Source organism: Medicago sativa, chromosome 8, assembly GCF_051527215.1.
Source record: "Medicago sativa cultivar Bolivia chromosome 8, Bolivia_mono, whole genome shotgun sequence".
NCBI classification, from domain to species: Eukaryota; Viridiplantae; Streptophyta; class Magnoliopsida; order Fabales; family Fabaceae; genus Medicago; species Medicago sativa.
The window spans coordinates 17,983,262-18,007,067 of record NC_140756.1 but is presented as its reverse complement, the minus strand read 5'-3'; the positions used below and the strand labels follow the sequence as shown (position 1 = coordinate 18,007,067).

General features: G+C 36.0%; 2 protein-coding genes, 1 non-coding gene and 1 pseudogene across 6 annotated transcripts; 2 read left to right on the top strand and 2 right to left on the bottom strand.

The window, feature by feature from the left end:
- Window positions 1-767: 767 nt before the first annotated feature.
- Window positions 768-874, bottom strand: LOC146897476 (small nucleolar RNA R71). The gene has a single exon (XR_015024371.1). It is a non-coding gene; the product is annotated as a small nucleolar RNA R71 (small nucleolar RNA).
- A 13,228-nt stretch (window positions 875-14,102) lies between these two features.
- LOC146897475 (Calcium-binding EF-hand family protein) lies at window positions 14,103-14,672 on the top strand. The gene has a single exon (XM_085735032.1). The coding sequence runs from the start codon at window positions 14,237-14,239 to the stop codon at window positions 14,612-14,614; it is 378 nt and encodes a 125-aa protein (XP_085591158.1). The 5' UTR covers window positions 14,103-14,236; the 3' UTR covers window positions 14,615-14,672.
- Window positions 14,673-18,003: 3,331 nt separating this feature from the next.
- LOC146897474 (serine/arginine-rich splicing factor RS31-like) lies at window positions 18,004-20,785 on the bottom strand. 4 transcript variants are annotated; one of them, XM_085735031.1, is made up of 7 exons: window positions 20,693-20,785; window positions 20,468-20,582; window positions 19,335-19,768; window positions 19,096-19,208; window positions 18,756-18,979; window positions 18,376-18,651; window positions 18,004-18,292 (listed from the first exon to the last, which is right to left on the bottom strand). In XM_085735031.1, the coding sequence occupies exons 3-7, from the start codon at window positions 19,396-19,398 to the stop codon at window positions 18,262-18,264; spliced, it is 708 nt and encodes a 235-aa protein (XP_085591157.1). In that variant the 5' UTR covers window positions 19,399-19,768; window positions 20,468-20,582; window positions 20,693-20,785; the 3' UTR covers window positions 18,004-18,261. The 4 variants fall into 4 exon arrangements, with proteins under 4 accessions (XP_085591157.1, XP_085591156.1, XP_085591155.1 ...); XM_085735030.1 differs by having other exon boundaries at window positions 20,728-20,785; XM_085735029.1 differs by lacking the exon at window positions 19,335-19,768.
- Window positions 20,786-22,317: 1,532 nt separating this feature from the next.
- On the top strand, window positions 22,318-23,387 carry LOC146897473 (uncharacterized; annotated as a pseudogene).
- The last annotated feature ends 419 nt before the right edge of the window (window positions 23,388-23,806 follow it).

The following is a 23,806-nucleotide window of genomic DNA, read 5'->3' as shown; positions in this document are numbered from 1 at the left end:
TTAGAAACTAGGATTTACATAAACAAGGATTAGGATTAGGATGTTAGGTCAACCATAGGATGAACCAATAATCCCTAGGTTGCCTTTAGCTATTGTTTTCAACCGTCGTTTAGATTACCTTGAAACCCTAATTATCGATTTCTCCCTAACCTTTACTACTTTTGATTGGAATTTAAATAACTCCCTGTGGATCGATACTCTCTCTTTATTACTACTACGGTAAACCCGTGCACTTGCGGATTTACGGTAACAAGTTTTTGGCGCCGTTGCCGGGGAGTTGACCAAATTCCGATCAACTTTGGTGACGGTTAGGTTTTCTTTCTGTATTTACTTTCCTCTTGTCTTTATTTCCTCTAATCGATTTCTTCTTGTTCTTTTTGACTTTCTGATAGCTTGCAGCCATGGCAGACAATCGTACCCTCAAGGAGTACGCTACTCCTTCAACGGAAGAGCCGACGGCTATCATAGTTTATCCACCCGTCGAAGGGAACAACTTTGAGATCAAGCCTGCACTTTTAAACCTTGTGCAGCAAAACCAATTCTCGGGATCCCCCGCTGAGGATCCCAATCTACACATCTCTACTTTCCTTAGGCTTAGTGGAACCATTAAAGCCAACCAAGAAGCCGTCAGGCTACACCTTTTCCCTTTCTCCCTTCGAGATAGAGCGAGTGCTTGGTTCCACTCCCTAGAAAGGGGTTCCATATCCTCATGGGACCAAATGCGACAAGCCTTCCTTGCTAGATTCTTTCCACCCTCCAAAACCGCTAGAATGAGGGACCAAATAACTAGGTTTAACCAAAGGGATGGAGAGTCTTTATACGAAGCTTGGGAACGCTATAAGGAGATGTTGAGAGTTTGTCCTCACCATGGTCTAGAACAGTGGCTCATAATCCACACCTTTTACAACGGTCTTTTGTATAATACCAAACTAACCGTTGATGCAGCTGCAGGTGGAGCAATCATGAATAAAAATTTGCCGACGCCTATGCGCTGATAGAGGATATGGCCCAAAATCATTACCAGTGGACAAACGAAAGGGTCAACACTGCTGGAGCATCATCAAAGAAGGAAACAGGTGTGCATGAAGTCTCTTCTTATGATGATTTGGCTGCTAAGGTAGAGTCACTAACCCTTCAACTTGATAAAATGAATGTTAATGCTGTTTCTCCTTCTCCTTCTTGTGAGTTATGTGGAATCGTTGGTCATAATGGCAATGAGTGCCAGCTGGGAGGTGTTGCTTTCACCCAAGAGCAAATGAACTACGCCCAATACCAAGGTATTAGGCAAGGGCAAAACTTTTACAACAGAAACTCTTTTGGGCAACAAGCAACACCGCCTAGCTACGGTACCAACCAAAGGGCACCCCAGAAATCTAAGTTGGAACTCATGATAGAAAATTTTGTCCTAGGACAAGAAAAACTAAAGCAAGAGTTCAAGCAACAAACCGAACTTCTGAAGGAATCCCTCTCCACACTCTCCTATAGGGTAGATTCTATTGCCACACACAGTAAAATGTTGGAGACTCAGATCTCCCAATTGAACCAACAAGTCTCTTCATCCTCTCAAGTCTCTAGAGCCCTCCCAGGCCAACCTGAGACTAATCAAAAGAGCCACGTGAATGCTGTTAGCCTTGTGGAAGAAAAATCTTTAGGAGGACCCATCTTAGATATCCATGTCATTGAGAGTGAAGCGGTTAGCGATGCTAGGGTAGAAAGCAAAAACCCTATGACCCTAAAGTTTAGTAGCAAGATGAACCCTTCCCCACAAGGACTAGCCAAGCATAGTAAGAAAGCACAACTCCAAAGGTTCATTGAGATAATGAGAGAAATATGTGCCAAAATCCCATTCGTTGAGGCCTTGTCCCGAATTCCTCTTTATGCAAATTTTTTGAAAAATATTTTGTCTAAAGGACGCAAAGAGGATAAGGAGACGCTGGCATCACCTAAGGAGAGTGGCGACATTTTTCTAGAGAGATCAACCCGAGAATACCGTTATCCCGGTAGTTTTTCCATCCCTTGCACCATAGGGAAGGAAAGTATAAAAAACGCTAGGTGTGATCTAGGGGTTAGCGTAAATCTAATGCCCCTATCTCTCTTTAAGAAAATTGGGGTAGGAAAATTAGAACCGGCGGAGCATACCTTAGTATTGTTTGACCATTCCACCGTTGACCCAGCTGGCTATGTTTCAAATCTTCCGGTAAAAATTGGAGGCACTATCATACCAGTTGATTTTATGGTAGTTAATGCGAAGGAAGACCCCCAATTTCCAATCCTTTTTGGTTTTCCTTTCCTTGTGGTCTCAGGTGCTTTTATTGATGCGTTGAATGATAGGATCGTGTTCCATATGAATAATGAGAGGATGGAGTTTGAATTAGGAAACCACCTGAAGGACATCTCTCCTTCCTCCATCAAGGCTGAGTATGAGATGAGAGAACGCTACCTAGCATCAACCACACAAAATGTTGTGTTCGATCCTATCTGAGGGTCCCCTCTTATCGTCAAGCTAATGACGTGAAAAGAGCGCTTCGTGGGAGGCAACCCACCTATTTTTACCGCTTTGTTTTCGTTTGTTTTGTGTTGTTTTTACTTGTTTTGTAGGTACATGTCCGATATGATATAGAAAACTTGAAAAATTTTTGACCCAGAGGACCAGAAACAGGCGCACTGCCCACGCCTCAATGCGCGTGGGCGTGCGCGATTTTTTTGAAAAAAATTGCCCAGCCAGAACAGCAAGGTCCGCACAGCCTACGCCTCCAAGGCGCACGGCCGTGCGCGACTTTCCCCTCCCATAAACATCAATTTTTCATCTTCTTCCCATTCAAACCACACAAAAACCTCTCTCATCCAACTTCTCTCTCTAAACCTCCATTTTTCCTCAACCTTAAACCTCACATATCTCCATCAAAACTCCACCAATTCACACAAAACTTTCACCCAAACCAATCCAAAATCAATTCCAAAAACAAACACCCAAACAAAATCAATTTCCATCCATCCAATCCATTAACCCCAATTTTCGTATACCCCGGTAACCTAAACCAAAAACCACAAATTTTCCAACCAAATCCAACCAACCACTCAAAAACCTTACTTCCAACGTATACCCATCACAAAAACTCGGTCAAAAATGTCTTCAAGCAAGCAAGGGAAGGAAGCATCACCAAGGTTCCATGGCATCAAATTTAAGAACTCTGAGCAAAGAAAAAGGTATAACAAACTTCTCTCTCGACCTTTATTTCCGAATCGTTATCCTTGTTTCTTTGCTATGTTGGACCTAGGTATAAAAGAGCAAGTAGAATCGTTAATTGAAAACCTAGGATGGTCCGGCTTGATGAGAACTTACCCGGGGTATGAAAACCTTGTCTATGAGTTTTTAAGTTCATTTTGCTTCATAAAAGATAAGACAAAGTCGGATTACCCCCAACATAAGGTCTCGTTTCGGTTTTTAGGTACTGACTATGACATGACTTTTGATTACTTTTGCCAAACCATGGGTTTCGCCGATGCGGGGCTCATCCATGATTCAAATAGTCAATACTCAAAACCCGTGAACTATGACCCTGAAGCCTTTTGGACCACAATCACAGGCTTGAATAACTACGTTGCTAGGTCCAACAAATCTAGTGCTATCCAAAACCCTGTCCTCCGTTACTTTCAAAGAATTATGGGATGCACTATCTTCGGTAGGACGGACTTACATAGAGTTAGAGCACCCGAGCTCTTCATTCTTTGGGCTGCACTTAATAATCACCCCGTGAACACATGCTACTACTTACTTGATCACTTATCCTCTATCACCAAGAGTGATAGTGTGATTGTTGCCGGTGGTATTATAACATGCATAGCAAATAAGTTTGGGGTAAGACATGCAGGACTCAATAGGATAGAGGGAGACAACACTTTGAGCAAGCACGATCTTGTGCAAATGAACTTTATCCGAAATGAAACCGATATAGGGACCTTTGAGTTTCGAGGCAGCCGAGGAGAAACATTGATTATATTGCCTAACCCTGCCCGCACCGACATAAAGGTGGCAGGAAATTTGTTGTATGTTGTTAATCCTCAGGTACCCGAAGATGATGAAGATGCAAGTGAAGAAGGTGCTGACTTGCCTAATGAAGCCAGAACACAAATGGATGATAAGCAATGGAATTGGATGCAAAGTGAGCTCCAAAAGATCAACACCAATCAACAACAATTTTGTGAAGAGTTCTCCGGTATGCAAGAGGAGGTGCAAAGAACAAACCAAAGGCGTGAGGAGACCCATAATGCTCTTCTAGCAATGCAAGAATATCTCAACGCCCGATATCCTCCGCCGGGAAACCAATAAAAATGTGAGCTTTCCTCTTCCTTTCTCTTCTCTTCTCTTCCTCTCTTCCTTTTTTGTTTTCTTTATGCATTGAGGACAATGCTTCTCCCAAGTATGGGGGGGGGGGAGCCAATAAAGTGTCTAGGTAGTAAGAGTCGTAGTGTTTCAAGTCGTAGTGTTTCAAACTCCCTTGAATTTTTATCTTTTGTTTTGTTTTATTGCGAAAGGCATGTAAGCAGCTAGATAGTTTTCTTGTTTTAATTGTTAAATATGACATATACTTTTTGTTAAGTTCTCTTCCAATATAGGCTAGATAATGTTCTTGTTGTGTACATAAAAAATAGCTTCATGTTGCCTTAAGTTTTTCCAATAGACCCACATTGATTCTAGGTGAACAAAACTTCTCCAATGAGAAAATTCACAGTGCATCCTTTGAGTAAGTGTATGAATAGGTATTTTAAGGACCAAGTTCTAAGTTTAATGGTACATGGACCCTTTAAAGTCTCTAGGAGTAAAAGTAGTATAAGCTTGTGTGGGGAAATTTAATTAACTTTATTTAACGTTGAAATAATATGGGGGGGAAGCATGATTTTCACTTTTTCACTAAGTTGAGAACACCGCCGGAGCATGGAGGGAAGGATAGTGTACTCGAACAACTCCTACGCGAAGGATGGTACCTCCTTAGTGATTGTATAGCTTCTACAAACTTCTGAAAAAAAAATAGAAAGAAAAGAAAAAGAAAAAAAAATTTATGAAAGAAGTTACAAACTACAGCACTACTTAGGGTGATTGCCGGAGTAGTGGAGGAAGGAGTGAGTCCCTCTCCGACTTCCTATGAAAAGGTGATATCCCCTAGGCATCTGTAGCCCCAAAAGAGACCAAAAGAAAAGAAAAATATGGTCCACAATTTAAAATTGAACCAACTTAAACTTAATTCCCACCTTGCTTATATGGAATGAAAATGAGGTTTTTCTCGGTTGATGTACTGTTGGGGTTAGAACCTGTTTCCTCATAATACCTGTTTATACAGGAGCAAAGGGGATGCACTACACACCCACACTCACTTAGTTTCTCTTGTTGGGTTGAATAGGAATCATAAGGGGCTCTTGAGGTTGTGATTAGTGTATGCTTAGGACAAGGCCTTGGAGGGAACATGTGTTTTAATTTTGTCATATACTTAAATGTTTTCTATACTGCTATGTCAATGCCTTTTGCTTGAGGACAAGCAAAGATTCAAGTATGGGGGAGTTTGATAAGTAGATTTATTACGTATTTTAATTAAGTTATTTAGTTTAATTCTATTTAGATTTAATTAGATTCTATGTGTTTTTATTTATATTTAAGAGCTTTTTACTTCAAAGAATCCAATATTATATTTCAGGATCAAATATATGATTTGCAAGGCTTGGAGCTAAAGAAAAGGGATTTGGAGCACAAAAATAGGAGATTTCCAAGATTTGGGACCGAAATATGCACTTGAAGAAATCAGAATTCGCTCCCCCAAGTCAGTGAAGGGCGCACGACCCACGCCTGCAAGGCGCACGGCCGTGCGCGATTGCCAGCATCCCTTTTAGCTGCTTTTTGCTCCGAACAGCGGTTTTCTACGCAGCCTGCTTTGACGATAAAGCCCATGGATCTTCAGAGAATATTCCTTCAGTTATTTCTTAGGGCTTAAGTCATTAGTAGGCTATAAATAGAGAGCTTGTTCTCCTTGTTTTATCTTCTTGAATTCTGAATATTGTATTGTGACAGAATACTATTTCTCAATAAAAGTTCTCGTTTTTATTCAATTGTTCTTATTGTTTTCTTCTTATTCATTCATGGCAACACCAACCATGAGTGAGTAATTCCCTTAGACCTTGGGATTGTTGGGAGAGTCCTATGGCTTGATCCAACAATCCAAATCCGAAACCCTAGTTTATGTAACCCTACTTTTCTTATCTAAATTCACCGTTCTTCACAACGATATTAACAAGTACCAAACTTTGGATGCGAACGCGGATGATTAGTACTTGTTAATTCGTTACCCTAGTTATTAAGGTGATGAATCGAACGAAGAAGTCTTAATAACCGAACAAGTGAATTTAGACAAGGATTGCGAAGCATGAGAATAGCCTAGTGAACCTTGGGACTTATAGAATCTCGTACAATCAAGGATCTTAATATAGGAGTTAGCCATGAGAATAGGTCTAACACCTTGAGAGACACACTCCCCGGATATCGAACGAAGAAGGGGATAGGCTTTAGAGAGATTCGTCCTTAGAAACTAGGATTTACATAAACAAGGATTAGGATTAGGATGTTAGGTCAACCATAGGATGAACCAATAATCCCTAGGTTGCCTTTAGCTATTATTTTCAACCGTCATTTAGATTACCTTGAAACCATAATTATCGATTTCTCCCTAACCTTTACTACTTTTGATTGGAATTTAAATAACTCCCTGTGGATTGATACTCTCTCTTTATTACTACTACGGTAAACCCGTGCACTTGCGGATTTACGGTAACAGTACCTGAGGAAATGTATGGTGGTACTGTGCCTCTGGCAAAAAGCAGAAGTGTTAAGAGGAAAGTGACCAAAGAAGAGTATCTGAAGGTTGAAGAATCTGCTAAGAAGGCAAGACCTGCTTCTGACAAGCTTAAGATTGGTGGTTCTGCAATGCCATCAATTGAAGAGGTAGCTGAAGACAACAACTCTTGTGTAGTCCTAAGTTCTGGTATTGCTCCTGTACAACCAGCTATACCAAAGAGGAAGAGGAAGCCAGCCTTGAGGAGGACCAAGGATTTTCCTCATATCACCATGACAGCTCAAGCTGCTTCTGATTTGGAGTTAAAGGACTTACAAGGGAAGAAGGCAGCAGCTGAAAAAGTCTTGGAAATTGCTGCTGAGCTACAAGAGTCTGTAGTGTCAGAAGCCAAGCAACTGATGCTGATGACCAGTGAGTCTGCTAAAGAGGATTCTGATCCTGAACCAGAGAAGGTAATTAATATATCATCAGATTCCGCATCCTCATCATTATCTGATTCTGATGATTCTGATGATGATATACCCTTAGCTCAACTTTTTCAAAAACCAGTTAAAAGCCAGTCAACATCAACCAAAACCAACAAAAAGCCCTCTCAGTCAACTACTTATGAACCAGTTGGTCACATAATTAATGAGAAGTTGGCTGAAATGGCTGAGCAGAGAGAAAGAGTCATTGATACTATCTTTCGCCTTAACCCTCAACCCCTTAACATTCAACCTCTCAACATGATTCCTCCAGAAAATGTTGAGTCTACCTCAGAAAAAGCCTCTGAAACAACCCCAGAAGCAGCTGCTTCTGAAAATGTTGTTTCAGAAAACCCCCATCAACAAACACCTGAACCACATAAACCCATAACACCCCCACAATCACCAGTAGCTACCATTGACCCCCAACTCAACACTCAAACATCAACTTCATCTCAACAACCACCAACTGAAACTGAAACCCAACCAGAGCACATTGAACCCCAACCAACTCCCATGGATATTGACAACTCTCAAGTCAATGTCCAAGACCTAACCTCTACCACACGCATTGCATCTGACCAGCCATCAACCTCAACCCCAATTCAACACATCACCATTCCAGTTTCTAGCCCTGTTCAAGACCTTGAACTTAGTGATTCTGATCCTGAAATTCTTGAACAACCACCCACAAACACCCTGGAATCTGGATATATTGATGCTGAGCTACTCTCAATTCTCTCTCAAATGCATAATCTGGTGGATCAAAGGAGGACAATTGATCTCACCAACGCATATGAAGACTCCTGGGCATCACTTCAGAACCGGGCAACTGAGCTTATTGAAGACATAAAGGCTAAGTGCATCAGAGTCAAGCAAGCTTCAGTCAGAAGGCTTATGGAAAATCTGAATCAGAGTCTTAGAGTTAGAAATCCTACACTGCTCCTGGCAAATCAGTCTTTCTTCTTAGAAATGGACTACTTGACCAGAGAAGCAAGGTTGTGTAAGCTTCTGAAGAAACAGATGGCACAGCAGCAGCAAGAGGCTAGAGAAAGGGAACAGGCTCTTCTCCAAAGGCAACAATTTCTTGAAGAACAGTTGCAGAAGAAAATTGAAGAAATGGAGAAGATGAAGAAACAACAACAAACCAACCCTTAGTTGCACACCTTAGTGTTATCTTTTGTTTGTTGTTTGTTTTAAATTCTTAGTCCTTGCTTCTGAAACCATCTTGTTTTATTTCTCTATGCTTCTGAATGCTTAATGGTTCTGACTGCTTAGCTACTTCTGATTTATGGATAATGCCTGGATATTCTTGTTCATTTACATTGCTCTGATTGACTTAGTTATTTTCCTATTATACTCTCTTCTAATTTATGCTTTTTTTTTAAATTTTTTTTTGATAATGACAAAAGGGGGAGTATATGTGACAAGTATTTAAAGGCTCTGAGCCCCATTAATGTCATTTGAAATTTTTGAAAAACCTCTATCATTTTTTACCTTATTGGTATAAGCTATGAACGAAAGAAGGAGTATCAAAATTCAAGTAAAATTAATTGAACCATTCTTCTTATCTCTAAATTAATTCTTTCAATGATTCATTTTTTAAAGCTCTGATAATTTTATTGTGCGAAAAATGAATTTAATTAACCTGGATAGAACTTAGAGGGAGCTTACAAACCTCACCGTAAAGACTATCAGACTCAGGGGGAGTTTGAGCTTACAAACCTCAGATTCTGAGCTTACAAACCTCAGAACCCCAAAGTCAACTTATTAATTAGATTAACAACAATTGATCAATTTTTAAATACTTTTGTTTGTCATCATCAAAAAGGGGGAGATTGTTGGAACAAAATGTGTTTAACAATGAACCTTAAAGAGTTTTGATGATAACAAGGTATTAAAAATTGTAAATTGGACTAGCTAATATTTGTTCAAGTGTACATGACCATAATTAAATAGTTACATCATCATTGGTTCTGAATGAGCAAATAAAGAGCAAAGGAAACAACAAAATTGAAGCTTGGACGCTCCTGAAGGCAACGTGCTACTTAAGAGAAAACGCTCCTGAAGTTAAGTCGCTTCTGAAGTAAGAATAGTGCTCCTGAAGACAAGAGGTCCAGAAGTCATAACATCAGAAGCTGCATCATCAGAAGCTGCAGAAGCTGTATCATCAGAAGCTGCATCATCAGAAGCTGCCTCATCAGAAGCTATTTCACCAGAAGCTGAATATCAACTGGATTTGCAAAGATTCAAGAATTGAAGAATTATCACTGCAAAAGTTGTCTATTGGATTCGAAAACGCTACAAAGGATTAGTGGAATTTTGCAACGGTCATTTCAAAGGTGTTTGAAGGCATGTGCTTGCAATTTGAACGAAAGCGTTGACATTTGTACGAATTGTACAACCACGTTCTCCACTACTCTGTTTTGTGTCCACGCTACAAGACAAGAAAACAGCTCCAGAATACGGCTTCGCCTGCATAGATGTTCCTTTGGATAAGGAATGGATTTCAAATTAGTTCTTCATAGGACAACAACCAAATCAGGCAAAAGATCAAAGGTGAAAGATCAAGCTTCAGCAACGACTCTTTGGGTGCTGGCAATTTCACAACGTCTCTTTCACACCTCTATATAAAGGAGTGAAGAACTAGAGATTTTGGAATGCTGAACAACAGACTCTCAATACTTTTACAAGTGCCAAATCTCTGCTGAAATTGTTCTGCATTCACTTGGAATTTCTGTGTCTCAAAGTCATATCTTAGAAATTCTTAAGTCCATTGAGTCTGTATCTGATTTGTATTGTGAGCACCTCTGATTGTATATCAAGAGTTCAACCTTAAACAATTTTCTGTGTAATTTTGTTTAGTTAGGAAGTCTCTTGCAGTTGTGCTTGAGCAGGAAGTCTCTTGATTGTGTTCTTGAGCAAAGGAAGTCTCTAGCTTGTGTGCTTGAGCAAAGGAAGTCTCTTGCTTGTGTGCTTGAGCAATTGTAATCAGATATTACTCTTAGTGAAATCTCCTTGGAAGTGCAAGGGGGACTGGACTACTTCCGGATTGTGGAAGGAACCAGTATAATTGCTTTGTGTCGTTCTTCTTCTCTCTCTCTGTTTTATTCCACTGCATTTAGATTCTGATTATCACTTCAGAAGCTGTCTCACTTAGCTTCTGATCAGTGTGTTCAGTTTTTAGGAGAAACGAAGAATTTTTCAAAACACAATTCAACATCCCTTCTTGTGTTTTTCTCACCTTCATACTACTGATTGGTTTTGAACATTTCTCTTTGATTCACAATCAATGTTGGTTGTCAGGGATACCATTGCATTGAAAGTAGGTACACTGTCTTATATTTTCGGATTTGGTTTGAGTGCAATTAAAGTTCACTAAAATATGAACATCACTACACAAAGAAAAAAATAATCGACGATTTATTACGATTAATACATATGTTGTTATTTGTGTAATTTATTTAGCTAAAATTTTTAGTCTTACTTACTTCAAAAAAATAAAACTTGTCTTCAAAAAAAAAAACAACAACTTGCTCACTAATAATTCAATCCTGGATCTGCCCTGCATACATACATTCATATATAGAGAGAGACATAGATTTCTTTCATACTGGTGGTACTTCAAGAAGTTTATCTCCAATTTGATTTGATTAGAATTTCTGTTCCTACTAATTAGAACTATATTTGAGAGTTTTTTTTTAGGGGTATGTTTGAGAGTTTTTTAATTAGTAGCTATAAGCAAATTTTATCATAGATGTATTGACTTAGATTTTAAGAGATTATTGACATTTAAGATTTTTTAAAAGACTTTTTACGATTAAAATTTTATATTTTATTATATTTTGATGGACTTATAACAAAGATTGTGGCACTACTTTAGGTCTTTGAATGCCATTGTGGCACTACTTTAGGTTTTTGAACGCCTTGGTACTAATAAATACCTTGGTCTACCATCGATGGTAGGGAGGAATAAGAAACAACTCTTTTGATATTTAAGGGGAAGACTTTGGAGTAAAATCTAAAGTTGGTCAGACAAACATTTTTCAAGGGCAGAGAGAAGTCCTTGTAGGATCAGTTGTTGAGACCATGGCTGTGTTTGTTAAAGCGGTGGAAGTGCAAATACCGCGTTACGAGGCACTTTCTGCCGTGATTTTTAAAAGCTACAAAAGGTAGCTTCTGCTTTGCCGTGATTCTGTACCGTGGTTTTGGGTTAATTGAAGCTATTCCAAACATAGTCTATTCCAACTTATAGTATGATCTCTCTCAAAAAAAAAAAAAATAAACTTATAGTATGAGCACACTATGTTGCCTTCTTCTCTAGGTGATGGGTTGGAAGGGATGATCAATTCTTTTTGGTGGGGTTCAATTTGAAGTGCTAGAATGGGTACTAATTGACTTGGTTGGGAGAAATTTAAGATGAGAAAGGAATATGAAAGTATGAGTTTTCGATATTTTTACACGCTCAATCTTGTCGTGCTAGAGAAGCAAGGTTGAAAACTAGCAACCAACTGCGACATTTCTACACGCTTAATCTTGCAAACTCATTAGCATTATAAAAAAACGGACTTAAGAGTCGAGTGTGCAATTGCATGATTATAAATTTATATCTCGTATCTTTGTCGATCATTAATGAATAATTTACAACATTATAATAAACAAATAAAAATTATACCTACCCAATTTTGCACCTTTTTCTTTTTCTTGTGTGAAAAATGCAATTTCTTCCAACTCAAAATAGACCTTTTCACATCACTAAATTGAAATTGCATCGAACTAGTTATCTTTCACGTTTGAATATAGTAACATATAATCAATTAACAACTTGAGCCATACACTTAAAATATTGTAAAATCCAATTTTCTACTTTCATACGTGGATTCAGAAGACCTTGTAACTCATAGTGACAACCTATTTTGAGAAACTTGTCAAATTTTTCGATTGATATTTTCATCAAAAGAACGCTTAGAGTCATACTTTTTAACACACTCTTTCAACACACTCCAACACCTGCCTTCAATAAGATTCGAGTGTGTTGAAAAGTGTGTGATAGAAAATGTGACCATAACATTTCTCTTTTCATCAATATTATAATTTGGACCAATCATCAAGCTGATATATATAATTGAAATGAAATTTGTTAATTTAAGCCGTTCATATGTCGTGTCCCAATAAAAATTGTTAATATGATTCATATAGTAATATATAATATATGAACCCGACAAAAGAGGGGCAGAAATATCAGAATTTGGTGGATAGAAATAGGAGAGGAAGCTTCATAGAAACAAAACTCTCAAACAGTTCCAATCAACGAAGATAATGTCTTACTCAGAATATCCTGAGGTTCCCACCAAAGGAACTTTCCTAGAAACTTTCATGAAATAGATTGATATAATATATTAAACTCATTAAAAATCAATGCCACAAAAATACATCTACTTGTATAAGTTGTAACGTGACAAGACGGCTTTCTCCAAAGATTGATTCCTCAAGTTCTTGACTATCTACATTTTCTCTTATAAGCCACACATTTTCTCTTGTGAACCCTCTTCACAAGTTACAATAACAATATTTTCTTTTGTGCACATTATTCTCTTCATAGTAATAATTAACAATCAATGCATGTGGCTTAATTGGTTGTGAAGAGTTTGTTGGAGAGATATCCACAAAATACATATTTGGTCACTATTATAACAAGAATTTATATTTTAAATTCATTTAATTATTGATGTACTACATATGATATTTATTATAGACCGCATACATTATTTAATGAATGAATCTAAAATATTGATTTTTACTTATAATAGTAATCGAAGGATGTACTTGAAAAAGACTTAGAATCCTCTCCATTTTTTATTCTTGTAATTTCCTTCATTACTATAGTTTTTGAAATATAAATATAAAAGTGTGACGTTAAATAAGTTTAAATATTTTTTATACACCTTAAAATATTTAAAAAAATTAGTAATGTTGAGAATAAATTGAGAGGAAAATAGAGAGGGTCTTAACTCCGTAGGTCAAACATGAAGCGAGAAAAATGCAAATGAGTATTGTATGATATAAATAAATTTTGATGATCATTTATCAACTTTTGATAATCATTGATAGATTATAAAATAATCAAGAGTTGTGATTTTATAGTATAACAGTGGTTATTACAAGTTCCTCTAAAAAAAATGGTCATTACAAGTTGGTTTCATTGTAATTAACCAAAACTTACTTGAACCATAATTTCTAATTGGACAGTTGAAATCATAAACACAAACTCAAACAAGACTAGTTTGGAATATAGATTTTCTACTTTCACATAAGGGTGGTATTTGTCGAAGTCAACAAATATGAACCAATAGATCAAAATTAGACGACTCATGTGGCGATTATGATCAATTCAAAATCAAAAGGTAAATCATATGCTCTTAATCTAAGAGTGTAGACTTGTTACGTGCGACAACTACATCCTATCAAGACCACAACTTCACAGGGAATACAAGTGACCTAAATTTGTTTATAATTATGTTATTGGTGTGAAATATTTATTAACATATAATTTTCGTCAAAGAATCCGACTTACCACTTTTAATGAAGTATTCCCTCGCAATCAAATTTTTTTATCCATAAAGTTCGAACATGAGACATTGTTTAAGAAATTTGAGTTTAGTTCTTCTTAGACCGTAATTGTGGTACCAACCAAAATCCCCAAGTTGACACCAAGAAGTACCAAAAAGCCACCAAGAGAGTCATTCCAAAAAGCAAAGGACTTTAACATCTATATAAAAGGCCATTTTCCTAACGAATTCTCTCATGGAATTCTCATTTCTCATTACTATATAATATACAACTCTTCCAAAAGTCACTTTCTTCATCAACTTTCTTTCCATATTCACCAACTAACACATTAAGAAAAAAAGAAAAAAAAACACTTCCTCTACAATGGAAACCAACAAGAACATGAAGCAAACCACCCCCACAACCATGGAAGCAGAATTTGAAGATTTGCTCCCAATTATGGCAGAGAAGCTTGATGTAGAAACCTTTGTATCTGAACTATGTGGTGGTTTTAACCTTCTAGCAGACCAAGAAACAGGTTTGATAACAAGTGAGAGTCTTAGGAAAAACTCGGCCATGCTTGGTATGGAAGGAATGAGTAAAGAAGAAGCAGAAGCTATGGTTAAACAAGGTGATCTTGATGGTGATGGAAAGCTGAATGAGACTGAGTTTTGCATATTGATGGTAAGGCTTAGTCCTGGAATGATGGAAGATGCTGAAACTTGGTTGGAGAAAGCAATTGAGGAACAGCTAAGAAATTAAAATCTTCAACTTAGATTTTATTTTACTTTTCTTATGATCTATTCAAGTTAATATATATATATATATATATATATATATATATATATATATATATATATATATATATATATATATATATATATTATTTGTCAGTTTAAGTTGTAAAAATTTATGTAACAACTTTGTCCTTAAGGGTATTTCTTTATTAAGGAAATGAATTTCTTATGGTACAAGAGCCAGGATGTTTTTCTAACATTTTCTAAATCATCATTAGATACTAACATCATTTTCTAGTTTCATGTGCATCAAACATAGGTAAATTAAGGTTTTGTTTACATAAACAACTTAATTAAATATTTATAGTATAATTGTTATCATATAACAAATTATTAAACTCATTTTTCTTATCAACTTGAAGATATTTTCATAAGCTATTCTAGAAAGCGTATGGAAATAAATAAGCTGAAAAACAATCTATTAGCATGTCATGAGCTGTTTTCATAAGCTCTTTTAAACAGTCTCACAATTTTATAAGAACTTGTAGTAACAAATAACTCAAATAAATCGATCCAGATTCTAAGTCAATCTTTTCCTCAAACCAAGTCAAAATTAGAATATATATATATATATATATATATATATATATATATATATATATATATATGCATAATATTGTTGATTATTTGTAGATGCTGCAGAAATCAGTGTCAAACAGGGACAGACCTACGTTAAGCACTATGAGTGCCGAGGCCCTCACTACTTTTTCAAAAAAAAATTCTTTCTAATAATAACACTTATTATATATACTACTCTAGTCATAATTGATAAATAAAGATATGAATAGTAACAGGCCACACTTGATAATCTAAATGATTAAATATGTTTAGTCATTACAAAATTAGTGAGTTTTTAAGTGTAGTTTCTATAAAAATTTAATGGTAGATTTTAATCCTCTATAATACTATTGTAGTTTATAAGGATAGTCCTTATTTTGAAAACTTTTTGCAAAAAAAGTGTATTTATAGTCCTCCAAAATAGTCACTATAAAATTTGAATAAGGACTAAAAGTGGATAATTTTTTTTACAGAGACTAAACTTGAAAGCTCATAATTTTGTAGGGATTAAAAACATATTTAACACTAAACTAAAAGCAAATATCTCAATTCTCAAATTGCAAACCCCATTCGAGATAAAACATGGCAACTACAACTAATGAAATAGTTATTTGTTATGAGTATTTACAAGAATTGGATGTCAAATTGGCAATTACAACTAATGCTTGAGTATGAAAGGTCGTAGAGAACAATTATGATGTATATTTATGCGTTTAAAAATAAAATATTATATATATATATATATATATAAATATTTTCTTTTCTTTTTCTTTTTCTTTTTGCCTCAACAAATTTATATTTTTGTGGCCTACACTACTATAAATTCCTGGGTCCGTCACTGGTGTCAAAGAACAAGTTATTGCGTTATCTTTCAGCTAAAAAATTCAGTTACTTTAGATGAGAAAATGACAATGTATGTTTCATCATTTAGTGGTTAAGGACCAAAGGAATAATGTTGAATGGTTTTTTTTTTTCTTTAACAGCATATTTCATTGTTAATGTTAATTAATGACCAGTTTTTTTCCTTCAAAAAATACTAAAAAACCAGAATTGTTTTAAATTAAAGTGATTTTTTGGCTTATCTAAGAATCAGCTTTTGATCTTTTACGGCCCATGGTCTAATTTTGTCTAGATATGTTTGGCTGTGTGGCTTAAGTCATATGCTTTCCCCTAAAACTATGTTATATTCCATGTCGAAGACATAAAGAAGCCGGCAATTAAGGCTAACCATATTTGGATAGATTTTCCATGTCGACTTTTTTTTTTCTAATAAAAAAATTAGATGAGTTAAGCTCTGGTGCCTTATCATTAACATCCACTAAAGAGATTTTCACGTTGACAGCGGGAGTTGAACTCACTGTTTAGGGGTGGATCAACTTCTTACCAATTGAAGCAATCATCACTAGCTAATTTTCATACTTTTTTGTCAAGTAGCCTATTGTCTACAAATTAACCTCTTCAAATAAATAGATAGTGTGTTCGAGATTCGAACATCGATCTTTACATATACAATAAAGTATTCATATAAATCGAGTTAAACTCACGGGAACTTTCCGACTTTATTCACAACAAAAAATACACACATAATAACATGTCATAAGACAACCAAGCGTATGAAATATTGTGTCGCCGTTGAGTAGGAAACCTATGGTTAGTATTTTTCTTATGTGAAACATTTTAAAAATGTGCTAAATAATTTGAACAATAGCTAAAAATTGGACGAACTCAAGTGTCGACTATCAATTCAAAATACAAATCAAAATTAAACTATATACAGTAAATTATTTGCCGTATATATATTGTTGCGTGCAATAACTACATTCTATCAAGACCACAAGTTCTCCTAAAAAAAATTATTCAAGACCACAAGTTTGTGGGGACTCTAAATCACTAATTTTGTTTAATAATTATATTATTGGTGTGATGTATTCATCCACAAATAATTTTTGTTGAAGAACCTGATTGACCACTTTTAGTCGAGTCTCCTCTTCCAACATTCAGGTTCAATTCTACTCGAACACATAATGTTAGAACCGAATGAGTATTTTCCTTGTTTGGATTTTAAACCTTCTGATATCGTATTAAAAAAGGTACCAAGGAATTACAAGCTTTTCCTCCTCACATTCACTACCCTCTTATCCTATGTGCACCTTGATTTCATGCAAACAAGCATGTATGCAAACATATATTCAGAGAAGCCAATCAAGTTTAGATCGTTCTTTTCGACTTATTGATGTTATTCTTTTTCTCTCTTTTTTGTTCCCCTGATGGTCGTTTAGTTGGAATCAATTTTCCTATGGGGTTTCTAGTTTTGATGCCCCTTTAGTTCATAAAAAATAAATAAATAAGGGTCTTATCTTATTTTTGACAGTTGGAGCTGGCTGAGGGGATGAAGATTGCTCCCAAAAAGAAATGAAGTTCCAATACTATAATTTTGGGTGTGTAAATAAATGTGCAACTGTCTATAGTAATGGAGCTTCTCGATTTTGAGAGATGAAAATGATCCTTAGCTGAGTGGAGTGCATAAGGGGGTATTGAATATGCTTTGCATCTGAAGTCTGAAGCAATGCTCATAGCAGTAAGCTAATGATAAATAAAAATATTAATACAGTACTGGATCTTCTGATCTACATACTGATCCTGCCAAGAGCCATACTGAGAGACACATCGAACACCATCCACTTCATGTCCATTGATATTTAAACATTTCCAATGTAGTCATTTTTCTATCCTACTTAGCTTACAAATTTGCTAGAAAAAAGAAAATTCAACCACATTAGTTAGACAACAATCAGATTTTGTCACAGCATAACATGATGTTTCTTCAGTAATATGAATCAATAATTCCAACTCTAAACAGTCTTGAATTCAGTTTCTATAGAAGCACACAATGAATACTACATAGCAATGAGGCAAACCAAACCAGACCAATCCACATAAGTCTGAAAAGTACTCTTAAGTACGTAACAATGTACCACACACTATTCTAACATCAAGACAGCAGTAATAAAGTGCCACTGAAGCCCTGCTACTTGCCCTCAAACCAAACACCAACTAAGTTCTTGACCTTCGCACTGGTGAACGACTGTAGATACATAACAGAATAAATAAGTCGAAAAAAGGAACATAATTGCAAGAGATAAATAAAATTGACTTCAAATACAATACCTGCGGTATCTGCCATATTCAGGACTCCTGTTCCTGCCATAATCAGGACTCCTATTCCTGCCATAATCAGGACTCCTCCGCCTGTCCGGTCCACTATACCTATCATACACAGGACTACGAGGACGGCCATAGTCTGGACTTGGTCGCCTGCGATAACCTGGACTGGGAGATCTAGCAAGACCCCCTCCTCTTCTGGGACTGCCACCATAATTGTCGACCCTGTCACTATCATCCCTCAGAGCATACTCCACAGACACCACCCTATCCAGTATCTTACTGCAAGAGCAATGAGCAGAAACCAGTTATTAATTGTACATGTTGAAATAAGAAGCTCAAGATTATAGCATAAGATATTACAATCTCATCAATGAGACACTGACCTCATATTTGTACACTCTAAGGCTTTAGTAGCATCTTCCTGTGTTTCATACTGCACAAATGCAAAGTTCCGACGAATTCGAACATGATGAAGCGGCCCATAAGGTTTAAAGTGTCTCTCTATATCACTAACTCTAGTGCGAATTGGGTCAAAGTTAATCACAAATAGAGTCTTTGTGGGCTTCTGGTTTGGCTTTGAGCCATCACGGTGACGCCCACGTTCACCCTGCCAAAATGAAAACAAATCACTTAAGTTCATATTATTCTCAGGCAGGTCATATTCAAATGTCTTCATTGATAAGTAAATAAAACCAAAACATGATCGCTAAAGCACTGGCATACCCTAGCCCACTCCACAGATAGCCGTCGCTTGTCATAACCAAATGGAATATTGTCAAGCGCACGAATTGCTTCTTCAGCATCACGTTCGTCTTCATAATAGACAAAAGCAAATCCTGCAACAAAACTGAAATTAGAGAGATATATGACGATAAAATACATATCAGCATGTTATCCCTCACCAAGTACATCAGCCAAACCAGGAAATCATTTTCCCTGTTAGGAACAAAGGAATACAACACCTGAATATAAGTGTGGACTGATGCACATGAAGCTGTAGAGGTGTTGAATGTGGAAACAAATCATGATTGCTTTTAAAGGTTTAAATCCAAAATTCAGGTCTGAGATTGTAATTGCCAAGCATGATTCTCCATTCAGACAGCACAAGAGATTTCAGAAATAGAAGGGCATGACTTGACAGAATTTCATTGATCCCCTATGTTCAGTGAAGCTAGGCATGGCTTAATAAATTGAATGATGATCCCTTTAAGATCAGTTCTGATTGAAATGTCAATGATGAGTGATGAGTGATGATGTTAGTGAGTGACGAATGATCAGATGAGAAAATGCAGATCTGTGGATGGAAAGGGAGCGGAAGGTTTTCTTCCAAAAAAAAATTTGCAGAGGTTGGCAAGCCAAGACAGATGCTCAGCATATTTTCCCTTAGTAGAAGTTCCTGCGTCAAAAGAAAAACTTAAAAAACCAAAGGATTTTTTCAAAGGCATTGCAATTTCGCGTCTGCCGTTTCTTTTTCCATCGGGACATAGGAACTAGACATCAGTGTTGTCGATGGCAGAGAGCCAACAATCTGATATGCTGGCCAGCATATGGCACCACCATATCTGAGTAATGGGGGCGTTGCACCGCCATGGCGGAAAGCCAAAACCCCACAACCAATATCCGCCATGGCCGATATTTGACAACACTGCTAGACATCCGAGCCACAAAAGCAGCCTCATGTCCATCACTCCTATCCAAATTCCAGAACATGGTCGTTCGCAGTACCCTAGGACCTAGTTTACAATAACCTACATCACCCTCATACCATAAACTACAACTCGATTTTCCGCCAACTGACACACGAACTTCACACAAGCTATGGCATCTAATCCAACACTAAAAAATTCATTATTTACCGTTCTTAGACCCACAATGACATAAATTGGGGTGAAAATCAACAAAATTAATCATAAAACTTGGTAATTGATTACAAAATTAAACTAATGAACATAACATAGTGCCCCAATTAAGGGTTAAGCTAGAATCTTGAAACTTAATCAACAAAATGAAACTAAAATTTTCAACAACAACAAAAAAAAATAACAATTAAACAAGTAAAATTTGAGCATGTGAATTGAGAAAGACGAGATTATACCAGATTTCATGTCAACACGTTCAATTCTTCCATACTTTGAAAACAAGCGTTCAAGTTCTGATTGACGAGTATCGTACTCCAAATTTCCAGCGAAAACCGGCCTCATCTTTTCCTCCTTCACAAAATCAATACCAAACGAAACAAAATCGATCAAACGAAACTAGAACACAACGTCCTAACACTAATTGAAGATTTAACAAATTCAAGAAGGGGAATCGCACAAACCCTAATTAGCGATGAGAGAGAGAGAGAGAGAGTACCGGAGTTTTAGGGTTTGGGCGTAGAATGAGAAATCTGCGTAATTTGAAAATTAGGGTTCCGCAGCGAGAAAGGTGAGACGACTTTTATATTCGAAAAATACCAAATCAAGCCCAAACTAAATCAAGTTTTAACTTTTTCACCGTTAATTTGTTTATTTTAGAACAAAAATACCCGGTTAAAAGTTTTTATATAGACGTTTGTTATGTTTATAGGTAAATTTACTGTCTCGAAGATAAATTCATAGATATATTATTTAGTTTTATTTTGAAATAAAATCTATTATTTGATTGATAATGTTGTTGATTATTAATTGATAAATTGGTTTGGTAATTTGATGTTTCTTTTGATGTATAAGGAACTTGATTGTAAGCAAATGGTTGACGACATCTTTAGCAATCTCGACACCAATTTCATATTCGGTGCTATTCTGAATGGCTGCAAAGCTCATTTCTTAATCATCAAAACTTTAAGATAAGTTTCATAAGGAGACAAACAAATAATGTTGTGCACTTGTTAGCCGGTGCCTTATTATCTTATGTTAGTTCTCATGTTCATGGTTATATGTCATCTAATAATATGATTGTTGTTATTAATGAAATGAGTTGAGTTTGTTTATGCCAAAATAAAATCTTTTTAATTAAATATTTATATGTAAAATTCGAATTTATTTGAGACCCCAATATAAAATTTATGTAAGTTATCATGTTTGATGTCGTAATTTTTTTTGAATTTTCCACATCAGTGTTAAATGGTCATAAACTACTTTTAACCTTACATATTATCATTCATTAACATGTTCATCTCTAGGCATGGCAATGGGGCGGGGTGGGGACGGGTTTTGCCTTCCCCATCCCCATCCCCATCCCCTACTCCCATATACTTACTCGTTACCCTACCCATACCCAACGGGATGAAAAATTGAATCACATCCTCGCCCCTAATGGGTTCGGGTATTCCCGCCCCATCCCCGTCCCCGTAGTGAATCAATTTTTTTGTGATAAAAAAAAGTTCCTTTCAGCTTCAATGGTAATGTTGTAATGCATTATCCAACAATTTGCGCTCATTTTAACATTTCCTAACCAAATAATTTGGTTGCTCTTTTAACTATCAATGAAAGTTCTTATATCATGACAATTATCAAACAAAAAAAAAAGGCATATCATTATCAACCCTCTCAACAAAAACAAAAATATGACATTTCTACATTCGGGTAAGGTTTGGGTATGGGTTCGGGGTGGGTACATATATCCCCGTTACCTGTCCTGTATCCGTATTTTAAAATCGGGGAAAACCCAAACCCATACCCAAACCCAGTCAAATCGGGAAAAACCCGTCAAATCGGGGTTGGTTTGGGCGGGTGCCCATGGGCATGGATTTTGTTGCCATGTCTATTCATCTCTTATAACAAATTGCTCTCTGTTAAAATTAATGGTTGGAATGATCACTTGGAATACAATACACGAGAAGATGATGATATTTTTGAAGGTTTTTTCATGCACTAGATACATGAGTATGCAAAAAGCAAGTAGAACCGGTGGGTCAACATAGAAATATTACAGGGGAGTCTCACTCGTTGTTATGAGGTGTTTTAAATGGAAAAACATATTTTTCATAAGCTTTAAGTGGAAAATGGTTTAAAGTCTTCTAATCTTATCAAGGTTGAAGAAATAGTTGCAATGTTTTTAGTCGTGGTAGGTCACATGGTAGGTAATAAAATTATTCAAGAAATGTTTCATCACTCAGGCGAGAATGCAAATAGACATTTCTATTGCAACTTTATGTTTGCCTCAATTTGTCCTTCAACAGTAATAAAACTCAAAGATCCTACATTTTTGTGATTGTCATGTTAAAAAAAATTATCAACATTACTGGCCATTTTTTAAAATTTGATTGAAAAAATTGATGGTGCACACATGTTATGTGTAGTAAGTGCTAGTGAGCTAGCAAAGTTTATTGTAACAAAAGGATATCCAACACAAAATATATTGATTGTATATGATAGGAGTATATGTTTCACTCGTGTTAGCTGAATGGGAAGGTACTGCTTATGATGTCGATGTTTTTGACCAAGCTCTCACAATTACAAACCTTAATTTTCCACATTCTCTTGCAAGTATGTTCTTTTTCCGACTAGAAACGATTTGTTGTATTAACAATTACTTTATTTACACATTCTAATAATTACTTTATTTTTAAGTAAGTATTATTTGGTGCTTTATGGCTTTTCAACACCAATAAGATACAATAGTCCCTACAATTATGAACATTACCGCCTTCTTGATTTTAGGCTAGGTTTGAAAATCATATTGAAGTATTCAATTATTACTGCTTAAGTTTAAGGTGCACAATTGAAAGAAATTTTGGGGATATGAAAGAACAACTTTGCAATCATGCGTTAGATACCTAAGTTTAAATATGAAACACAAGTTCAAATAGTTGTCGCAACAATGACAATACATAATTTCATTAGAAAGAATGTTGAAATGGATATTGACGTCAATCTTTATGAAGATGAAACTACAGTTATTTGCCATGATGATTATCATATGTCAATTAACTTCGATCTAACAAGAGTTTCAATGTAGCTTCTTCGTCGGAGATGGATAATGCTCGAGACTTCATTCATGATCAAATTATAGAGTATAAAGTAAATAATTAATTTGTGATAATATTTCAATACTGTATTGCACTTTAAACTGTTTTATATAATTTAGCTTAATAGGCAAACCTTAACTTGGGTTAGCCTATTCCCAACCCTAGTTACGAGCACCTTTGTAAAATATATTTTTTTTAAAGGAGAAATAAAATAAGTGTCAAATGATGGAAGATTCCGAACATAATTATCCTTACATAAATTTCTGTATTCTAATCATGTCCATGTGTTACCATACCTCTACATTAGACTAGTCGTTCATCTTATTCTTTTCTTCCCTCTTTTGATTCTTTTCAATATTTCAAATCATATCCATGTGTTTCTATAAATTCCTCCACAAGAAGCTTTGGTAGAATTACCAGCTGAGGCACCATCAATATTACAATTTGTCCAATTAAAGACAGAATGGACGCCAAATCATGTTC